Raw genomic sequence first — 11,432 nt, forward strand, 5'->3', positions numbered from 1 at the left:
AAATCCGCCTACGAATTAAACAACTTCACCGATGATCTCCAAGAACAGTGAGAAGGTCTTCAACAAAAACCTCTGAAATTGGGAGTAATAGCCTAATTCTTTCAGCTATGCTCGTCCGGTTTCGACAGCTCAACGTGTTTATGGGAGATTGAGGATTCCGAAATTATGATATCGGTCAAGAAAAACCTCTAAAATCATGGAGGAAGATGGTCAAGCGAGAAGAGGAGATGCGGCTACGTATTTTGGGGATCGATTCCATTTACCAGAAAAGCGGGTGAACGGTGATAGAAGCTTCACTCGAAAATGGGAGCAAACGAAGAGGACGACCAAAGTGGAGAAGAGGAAGATTGTACACATAGGGTTTGGTAGAGGTCAAAATAAGCGGTGGATTACATTGGAAGATGGGTATTGAAGCCAAAACCAAACCAGACACTGTATTTAAGCATGTTTGAAATTTATTGTATGCATAATAAAAAAATAGGAAAAGATCAGGTAGTCTAGGTCCGAGAACAGAGAAAGGAAAATATTTGTAATCAGTCCATACATGTTCATAGCAATGTTGCATTGTGGTGCTATGTTGACTTTTTGACCTCTCTATATGTGAGAAAACCAGGCAATGTAACACAACAAAAGCGACTACAACCTTTTTCGTTCCTATATATATAAAAAATCGCATTTAAAACAGTAGCAACTCAGACGTCCTTCATCGATTCAGTTCAAGGCTTCAAGCAACACTCACCATGGTTAAAGGAATTAGGGTTTATGAACACGGTGGCCCTGAGGTGAGTTTCTTTATCAATCCATTTGTAAAATAGTAGAAACTTGAGACGTTCTTTTGTTCAATTTTGACGAAGATATATCTAGTATGTTTTATCTCCAAATCAAATGGTTTCCACTTTTCACTATGGTCAAATTTGTTTATATTCTGCTCTAAATTGAAAAACATGTTTGCCACTGATTTCCGATATTCAATGAGATTAGTTTCGTTTGTTTAATAATGCAAAAACTGTTGCAGGTTATGAAATGGGAGGATGTGGATATAGGAGAACCGAAAAGTGGAGAAATCAAAGTGAAAAACAAGGCGATTGGAGTAAACTATTTGGATGTTTATATGCGTAGAGGTTTAATCCCGAGTTTATGTCCTCCACTGACATTCACACCAGGTATAAATTTGTTTTAATTCCTTCTCTAATTTTCTCGTATCTTATTACGAACTTATGCGACGATCGATCAATTCTACGTTCTTGTTTGATGGATTACATCACTAATAGCTACATTAAATCGTGTAAGTATTAAAAATATATAAAGTGAAAAGGTGATAACGGGTGGAGTTGGTGGTTGCATTGGCAACTCAGTAATTGGAAAAGTGTATTTCTTTATTTTATTATTACTTTAATCATTTGTTTTTGAATTTTCATTGTATCCCTTTTTATTGGGTCCTCCTATATTACATCGAAATTAGTAAACTAATATTATAAAATTTTTAAATACAATCATACGACATGATGCTGCTGACCATCAAATTCTATATTTTATTTTTTGCCTTTTTTATTTGGTCTGGTTTAAAAAAAATACGTACTTCAATGTTTTTATTTTATATTTAGTCTCTTTTCATTTTAGTAATTTTGAAATAATTTTCAAATAAAAGTTGTATATTAACATAAGAAATCACAATCTATTACATACGCTAAAAAAAATACATTAATATTATAAATTTATTTTTTTATTGAATTAGTATGCGTTAAACTAGATTTGTTTGACGATTTGTTAAATATAAATGGAGTTTATTTTTTAGGCAAGCTCACTATAATAGTAAAATGCAAACTCCAATAACTAAAGTTATAAACAAAACCAATGAACATGAATGTAATTTTGTTTATATATGTTCGTTTATGTTTTAACCAAACAAATGAATGAAAACGACTGAATTGATGAACGTTTAGTTCGTTTATAATCATATTTATAGTTATACAGAAAAAACCATTATATTATATAAAACCTAATATCCGTTTTCCTAATTAGTTGTCAAACAAATTAAATAATTTATTATTGCTAGTTTTTTAACAAAGAAAGCAATTAAATTTTTTCCTATTATTTAGTATGCTTTCGATTCTTCATTTCCCACTATATAAGTTATTTTCAATTCTCTGTCCGGTTCGTCCAGGGTCCGAGCCGATGCTCACTTCCAGAATTGTAAATCCGTTAAATGTTAAAAAATAAAATATAACTAATATCAGAACAAAGTTATGAAACATCGCTAATATCATAACAAAATAGTTTAATATTATGGTGGATGGTGTGGCGATGGCAATGGCGGTGGTAGTGTTTGTAGGTGGTAAATGTGTTGATGACAATGATAGATGTGGTGGTGGTGGTTGGTAGCGGTGGTGGTGGTTGCTGGCAGATGGGAGGTGATGGATTTATATATGAATATACTTACATTTATTATCACATATAAATATTACCAACCCCCCATCGTGTGTATATGACATAACGTTTTTTGAAAAAAAAATTATTGGTTAAGAATGATTTCTATTTTCATAATCTTTTTGTTTCAATTGAATTTACATTTCTCTCTCTCTCTCTCTCTCTCTCTCTCTCTCTCTCTATATATATATATATATATATATATATATATATATATATATATATATATATATATATATATATATATATATATATACATCTTTCTCTCTTTCTCTCTCTCTCTCAGTGGCGGACCTTAGTGGTGCCCCAGGGGTCCCGGGCCACTGTTCCGACGCCGGCACATAGTGTAATTTTTTTTAATATTTTTTTCTATTGGGTGCACCGGCTTAAAACACGAGTAACACTACTAATATAGATTTATTTGGAAAAAAAATTAGTGTCACCCCCTACAAAAATGTTCTGTGTCCGTAACCAAGGAACCAAGAAACCAATCTTTTTTTCAACTTTTAGAACTTATTTTTTATAAAAAAAAAAAATACAGAAATTCATAACTTTTTATCCTTTTTCCAATGATATAAAATTCGATTTTTTTACGTCAAATTCACAATGTGAATCCGGATTCACACGGTGAATCCGAAAAATATTTTTCACATTCACAATGTTAATATATGAATTTAGATATTTTTAGAATTTTTTTTCGATAAAGAATAAGCTTTAGAAATTAAAAAAAAAGATTTGGTTCCTTGAAGAACCCATAATTATGGTTCTCTATTTAACTTTTCCATATATATATATATATATATATATATATATATATATATATATATATATATATATATATATATATATATATATATATATATATATAAACTAAAATTTTAAAAAGAATAAAGTTTGATTTCAATATATAAATATAAGGGGCGTTTTATGTAAATTGAAAATTAATATCTTCCAATTTTAAATAAAGACAAATTTATTTTAATAGATTAAAAATAGTTAAATTTGTTGAGTGACATATATCAACTCAACGACATGGTGAAGACATTAGGTGGCGGTGGTGGATAATCGTCGGAGGTAGGTGACGACGATGTTGTACAGTTGCTGGAGGTAGGTGGCAGCGAGGTTGTACAGTCATTGGAGGTAGGTGGTGGTTGTAGATAGTAAACCTTTACAACTTCTATTTCGTGAGAATTACAGCTTATGTCATTCCGTGTTTTGACAAGAATTTCCCTTAATTAGTTGGTTCTTAGGTTTTTAATCTTTTTTGGTTCTCATTTGAACCTTTATCTCTCTCTCTCTCTCTCTCTCTCTCTATATATATATATATATATATATATATATATATATATATATATATATATATATATATATATATATATATATATCATCTCATCTACCTTAATAAATAAAAATGTTATTGTCACTTGTCATTCTCTCATTCAATTGGCTACATGTCATTTTGTCATAATTTTGAGATATATTTATTTTTCACTTGTCATTTATTTCATTATTCATTTTCAATATATCATTAAATTAGTTTCTATAAATTAAACCTACTATAATAACTATTAATTTCAAATTTGAAATTTCAATTTCAATTTCAAATAAATTTACACTTTAAACCTTTGTATTTAACATTTTGTTATAATAACTGGTTTAGTACACGGGTCTAACAATTAAACATATAACTTTAATTAATTTATTTTTTGCATGTTTTTTTTTCTCATAATTTTCACTTATTTTATATTTCAAATTCAAATAAACTTCTCATTTAATCGCTCCTATTTAACATTATGTTTTTATCAACCCGTATAATATAGGGGTCTCACAACTAATATATATATATATATATATATATATATATATATATATATATATATATATATATATATATATATATATATATATATATATAAACTAAAATTTTAAAAAGAATAAAGTTTGATTTCAAATCTATATAAATATAAGGGGCGTTTAATGTAAATTGAAAATTAATATCTTCCAATTTTAAATAAAGACAAATTTATTTTAATAGATTAAAAATAGTTAAATTTGCTGAGTGACATATATCAACTCAATCAACTATTTGTGTATTTGGAAATCAAGTCGTGTGTTTAGAATTACCCTTAAAAATATATAAAGTGAAAAGGTGATAATGGGTGGAGTTGGTGGTTGTGTTCATGGCAATTCAGTAATTGGGAAAGTGTGTTTCGTTACTTTATTATTACTTTAATCATTTGTTTTTGAATTTTCATTGTATCCTTTTTTATTAATGTGAAAATTTAAAGAAATTCAGTAGGTGTGAAACACAAAAGTGTAATTATCATAACTTGTGTGAAAATTTCAAGAAATTCAGTAGATGTGAAATAAAAAGTGTAATTATCATATACATTATATCTAAAAGTTATATAATTAAAAACATCAACTCTAACATGAACGTTTTGGATGTCTCGCAAGTATGACGGAAGAAATTGACAAAAGTTGTCGAAATAAACTCATTTTAGGGCATCCAAATATATTAAATTTTATATTAATTTTCCTACAATGCATAAATTATTTTACTTTATAATTATATATTAATTTTCCTACAATATATTGAACTCAATAGAGTTCAACATAATATATATTTAATAGTTAAAAGACTTTTTTTTTCTGATTGAAGAGTTCAATAACCATTGAATTTCATATCCATTGAATGTCAACATGACATCTCATAATAATAGAGTTTAATCCATTGAATATCAATTAGGCATACCACTTCATTGAACTATGTGTTGTGGGGGTTAAATTCGTAACAAGATTTTAAGTTCGGATCAAATTTGTAATAAATCTTAAAATTTGAGCCCAAAATGTAAAATTTGAAATAGTTGTGATCTGACCTGTGATAGCAATAACCATATAAAAAAACATAAATTGGTTGAAATAATACAATTTTTTCAATCATCTATCATGATCCAAAAATGGTTGAAATTAAATTAAGCGAATATGCCATTAATGCAAAGGTATGGAGGCAGTCGGAGTTGTAATAGTCGTTGGTCCAAAAGTCACCACCTGTAAAGTTGGAGATTACGTGGCTTATGCCGGCTTTCCTGTCTGCTCTTACACCGAAGAAATGATACTTCCTGCGGATAGAGTCGTACCAGTTCCTCCTTCAATTGATCCTATTATAGCCGCTGCTGTGCTTTTTAAGGGACTCACTGCTCACGTTCTTGTTCGCAGTTGCTTTCAGGTGATTGAATTTTGCTTTTAGATGCCAAAAATGTCATTGGCAATATGACTCAGTATCGTTATAATTTTGAAAACAGATTGGACCCGAGCATACGATCCTCGTCCATGCAGCCGCAGGTGGAGTCGGGTCATTGGTGTGTCAATGGGCAAACGCACTCGGTGCGACCGTAATTGGAACCGTTTCAAATGAAGTGAAAGCGGTGCAAGCTAAGGAAGATGGATGCCACCATGTCATTATCTACAAACAAGAAAACATCGTTGATCGTGTTATGGAGATCACATCAGGAAAAGGAGTTGATATTGCCTATGATTCTATTGGGAAAGACACATTTGAGGTAACAATTTATAATTTTAATCGAAGGGTTAAATACAAGAAACAACAACGTATTTTAAATTTAACTACTGGTTTGTTAATTTATTATAATTTTTATACTTGGTTTTTGAAGGAATCGGCGGCGTGCTTAAGGTTTCGTGGATACATGGTTTCATTTGGGTTCGCATCGGGCTCACCCGAGCCTGTAAAATTCAGTGTATTTTCGGATAAATGTTTGCACTTCACAATTCCATCCATGATGCTTTACACAAAAGCACGAGAAGACCTCCTTGCAGCTTCGGAGGAACTATTTGATAATGTTGCAAAAGGAGTTTTACGTGTTCGAGCAAATCACAAGTACCCTTTATCGCAAGTGGCTCAAGCTCATTTGGACCTTGAGGATCGAAAAACAACCGGTTCCGTTGTTTTGATACCCGATAACTGATATCTATATGTTGTTTAAGCAAATCCACATAGTTCGTCCAAGAGTGTACTTTCATTTGGTTGGTCTTATTCATCATCTTTTTTTTTATTTATCTGTAGACTATAATATTCTGATTTGCCTCATAATTTACTATTTAATAATTCATACATGTTGACTGTGGTGGTATGTTGACTTTTTGTACCATGTAATGGAGAGCGTTACTCTCTACCAATAATGGATCTGTCTTTTTACGAACAGTCAATATTGGATCCTGAAATTTTGACTAAAGTTTTAATTTTGTGGAAGAAAAAGTTCTCTTTAGAGTTTACATAATGATTTTATATTATAACTTTCATATATATATATATATATATATATATATATATATATATATATATATATATATATATATAATCATAAGTTAATTGTCACATACTTAAATTTGGTACCACTCCTTATATGTGCAATATCTGAGATCCCCATAAAACCATGAGGCCAACCTATCTTATACGCATGCAAATTGGTTTCGCCTTGTCTTTGGCTCGTTAGGGAGGCAACATTAGTCCTCGACCAATTGTGTCTAACACGCTATAGTCCCTTCACAGTCAATCTCTTTATACGACTATGCATGACGGCAATGACTAGACTAACAACGCCCTTATAGAATAAATATTGCCACCTAATTAAGAAAAAGATCTTAGTTTGAGAGCTCTTGGTCCCATGTTCAATTTTTGGTCATGTTAAGGACTTAATAGACTTAGGGTTGGAGATCTTGCCTTGGAGTGAAGTCCTAATGGATAAAGTTGGTTACTTTATCCATTAAGTCATCGAGAATGATTAGATCTGAAGTTTTGAGCCTTGATCTATAAGGATTAAGCTCTTAATGAAGATTAGAGGAAAGCTGCCAATGACCACGTCATTGCCAAGGACTGACCACAATGTGGTGAAGTTCAGAATTACGACTGTATTGTCTTGTATTCCTTCGACATAGCAATCTCCAGCATGTCGACTGTTTTATCTCAACATGCCCACGACGTGGCCAAGAGGTCTCCACATTGTGGTGGCTGTTGACTTGGTTGATCGTTGACTTTTGTTGACCATTGACTTTTGACCAGTTTGACTTGGGGTCAATTTTAGAGGATTTGGTTTGTTGATGGAAGATTTATCTCTTTTCGTGTTAGTCGGTTCGTGAAATTGATCAGTGTAAGGGGTGAGAGTGTTGTTGTGCTTCTTCGGTTCTTCAATTCAAGTGATTTTCTCACTACGCCACATATCTCACTGTATATACTTTGCATGGCACGGTAGTGGTACTGTTAGAGTACAAGTATGCTAGTTGACTAAGATAAGTCCTTGTTTTGCATGTACAGTATAGGACACTTAGTGTCATGATATGATAGATCGGTAAGGTCATGCCTGTTGGTCGTATCTGTTAGGATTAAAGTTTGGTTAGGGTAATTGGGGAATGCCAGTTATCAAGATTATATATGTTTGACCAGTAAAGGACTTGATTGAGAAGTGGTCAGTAACAGGATAACTAGGGAAGGCTATTTGCTAACGGTATGTAATGGTAATATATGGTATGTGTTATGTTACATGATTATGTGATAATGATAGCATTGGTTGTATATAGTTTAAGTTGGATGGTCTGAGAACTATTGGTCTAATGCCTGATTGTGATGTTCTTGTTTGATTATTCGCTCTTGGTTGGACCATATCTTCGACTGTCTATCTGATACCTGACTATGGGAGTGTTTGGATAAATTAAATTATAACTTATTAGCTTATTTGCGGTGAGAATAAGCAATAAGAAATAAGCAAGGGGGAGATGCTAATTAAAATCAGCTTATTTAGTTTATCCATACGACAATAAACTGATTTTTAAGGATTCCTATCCAAACACTTAAACGTAACTTATTAAGGTGAGAATAAGCAATAAACAATAAGCATCATCTTTTTTCCCTATCCAAACACCCCTTACATATGACTTTATGAATTGTAAGGTCCGGAAAAAGTAATGACTATTGAGGGAACCTTAAAAAAATTGAAAAAAGAAATCTAAAAAAATATAAATCATAAAATCGAGCAAAGATCTATGTCTAGGAGAAAAAAATGGAAAAAAAATCGTGCATCATTAATATTGATCCATGATTCAATTTTAATGATCTAAATTTTTTTTCCAATTTTTTTCTTCCTAACATAGATCTATGCTCGATTTTATTATTTGTATTTTTTTTAGATTTTTTAAAAAAAATGTTAAGCTGTCCTCACGAGTGCTCAATTTAAAATGAGTCGTCACCCGATCTTATATATATATATATATATATATATATATATATATATATATATATATATATATATATATATATATATATATATATATATGTATATATATAATTTCAACTCCCCATATTCCATATAAGGGTTAATGACCTAGAAGGGTAATAAGGTTTTAACTTTGTCCACATAAGGTCTTTAAGGTATTTTTGTACATATTACACCAACATGGTTGTTATAAACCGTTTAAAAAGGGTAATACGGTTTTAATTTTGTCCATATTAGGTTCTCAAGGTCTTTTTTTTGTACATATTACATCAATATGGTTGTTATAACCGTTCAAAAAAAATGTAATAAGGTTTAAGTGTGTCCACATTAGGTCCATATTTTTAATATTTTTATCATTTTATATAATTCTTTTACAATTTATATTAGTATCTAGTTAGACGACTTCATCATTTCATCTTTTCATTTTAATCACCCATTCACCATAATAACGATTTCAATCGAAAGGTTACATAACATTTTTTTTCCATTTTTATGAAAAATGCTAATAATAATGAAAGTCTTAATGATTAAGACTATGTTTGGCGCCACAACTAGCTTATGAGTTAGCTTATTTTTCGATATTTTTTAAGTTGTCATATTTGGCAAGCCAAAAAGCAGCTTATAAACTAGCATTTTAAAAAGCTACTTAAACTAATTTTTTAAGAGTTTTTTTTTAATTTCCAAATATACCTCTTAATTAATTAAGAAGATATATTTTTAAATGTTATTTTATGTCATTATATAAATTTCCTAATTCGTTAACCCTCCGTATGATTCCTATGAGCGTACATGCCCTAGAGTTTATTTATTTATTTTGTTCGTTGGAGAAGTAATGAAATATTGTTTTATACTATCACTAGTTTATAACCCGTGGGCACCACGGATTAGAAAGGTAAAAATAATTTTATTTAAATTATAAGGTAATTATTAAGCAATGATAAAAAAAATTAATAATTTAATAAATTAGACAATAGATATTACAAATAAATTTTTGACAAAACTTCAAAAATGGTCCCTGTAGTTTTCAAAAATATCAAGTTTAGTCCCTAAGTTCAAAAAACCTCACAGATGGTCCCTGTGGTTTCAAAACTTTTAACAAATGGTCCTTTTCGCTAACTCCGTTAACTTTTGGCCGTTAAGTGAAGGGTATTTCCGTCATTTCACAAAAGAGGGACCATTTATGAAGTTTTTTGTTATTTAAAAAAATATAATTATTTAATAAAGGGTCCCACCCTCTCTCTCTCTCTCAAAAGAACCCATCTTAAACTGGATCTTCACTTCGTCGATGAACTCAAATGCAAAAGGGAGATGGTGCGTTTTCTTCGTCTGATCGGGGAAGAACACGAATGGAAGCAATCAAAAATCGAGGGTACTAGTGAGGTTCAAGCAGATCACAAGGTAGGACTGAGAAAGGGACCTCGGTCCTCATCTTCGTCTTCATTAGATCAAGAAGGCATCAGGCGATCGAAGGCAGTCAAAATGGTGGTCATGTGGCTGGCGATCGTGAGAAAGGGGGGAGGGGCGTCGACTATACAGGTCTGCTCCGACGGTTTCCCTCTTTCATTTTGCCTCATCGCCGGCCGTAACCCGACATAAGGGAAATAGTAGCAACATTTGTCTGTCAAGGGAATGAGGGGGTGTTCGAGGTTGCTTTTGGTCGTCTAAGGGAGAGCTGTCGGTGCTTTTCTTGTGACAGTTTCTCAGCAGTTTAAGCCTTGCTAGGAGGTTGTTTTAGGTGTCGATGGTACTTGAAAATACAACAAGCAGGTGGTGGGTGTTGAATTAACGAAGCAAGGATGGAGATGGGGCTGGAACAGTCGAGAATCGGAGATGGAGAGGCCGACATCCCGTGGTTAAGTTAAACCAGCGTTGACCCCATATCAATTACCACAACCCCAGGCTTCAACCAATGACTTCTAATCAAATTTGGAACTCCAACATCTGAAACCAAAATGTCAGCTTCACATGTTATTTCCTCTGGATTCTTTGTGAATGAATGCACAACGCTTACTGTAGCATGATGTCTCTGAATGTAGAAAGACATGTGATTCAGACGAATAATAACATTAAAACAAGACAATTTGGATACAAATAAAATAAATACCTGAATAGCAAGGAAGTGGGTAATCCAGTAATCATGCTTCTTCCAATTACCACTGCTTTCTTACCTAAAATTTCTACACTGCATCGATTAAGCACCTCAATACACCCCAAAGAGGCATAAGGAATAAACAAAGGCTCCCTTCCTCTCATTGCAAGGTTTCCCATGTTCACAGGATGAAAACCATCCACATCCTTTTCAACTTTCACTGCATTTATAATCTTCTCCTCACACAAATGTTGAATAAACAATTACATTGGGTGAATCGATTGAAATTGATTGCAAAAGAAAGGGTAAAAGAGTAATTACATTGGGTAATGGAAGCTGGACAAGAATGCCATGTACTGATTTGTTGTGATTTAACATTGAACAGCATCGAGAACTTCGCTTTCTGTACACTCTTCAGGAAGCTTTGTTACTACTGAGGCAATTCCAACTTGTTCGCAAGCTTTTTTCTTGATGCGTACAAATGTGAGTTAATCTTTTCTTTTCCCCACCAATATTACGCCTAATTCAGGTACCTTATTGATTGAATTCTTCAAATTAGAAACTTCAGTCGCTAATATAGCTTTAATTTCATTGGCGATTAATCTCTCATTGATTTCTGATGCTGTATG

General features: G+C 31.9%; 1 protein-coding gene and 1 pseudogene across 1 annotated transcript; one reads left to right on the top strand and one right to left on the bottom strand.

Annotated features, from left to right (window-relative positions):
• The first annotated feature begins 572 nt into the window (after positions 1 to 572).
• Positions 573 to 6,649, top strand: LOC111901611 (uncharacterized). Its single transcript, XM_023897488.3, has 5 exons — positions 573 to 782; positions 1,016 to 1,163; positions 5,430 to 5,656; positions 5,733 to 5,990; positions 6,102 to 6,649. Exons 1-5 carry the CDS (start codon positions 741 to 743, stop codon positions 6,411 to 6,413), a joined length of 987 nt encoding a protein of 328 aa, XP_023753256.1. The 5' UTR covers positions 573 to 740; the 3' UTR covers positions 6,414 to 6,649.
• Positions 6,650 to 10,572: 3,923 nt separating this feature from the next.
• On the bottom strand, positions 10,573 to 11,429 carry LOC111901795 (bifunctional protein FolD 1, mitochondrial-like; annotated as a pseudogene).
• Positions 11,430 to 11,432: the final 3 nt, after the last annotated feature.

This window comes from Lactuca sativa, chromosome 9 (assembly GCF_002870075.4).
Source record: "Lactuca sativa cultivar Salinas chromosome 9, Lsat_Salinas_v11, whole genome shotgun sequence".
NCBI lineage: Eukaryota > Viridiplantae > Streptophyta > Magnoliopsida > Asterales > Asteraceae > Lactuca > Lactuca sativa.

Coding starts and splice junctions, on each gene's coding strand:
- LOC111901611 (XM_023897488.3), top strand. CDS start 741: ATGGTTAAAGGAATTAGGGTTTATGAACACGGTGGCCCTGAG. Junction 783..1,015: donor ATGAACACGGTGGCCCTGAG/GTGAGTTTCTTT, acceptor AAACTGTTGCAG/GTTATGAAATGGGAGGATGT. Junction 5,657..5,732: donor TTGTTCGCAGTTGCTTTCAG/GTGATTGAATTT, acceptor TTTTGAAAACAG/ATTGGACCCGAGCATACGAT.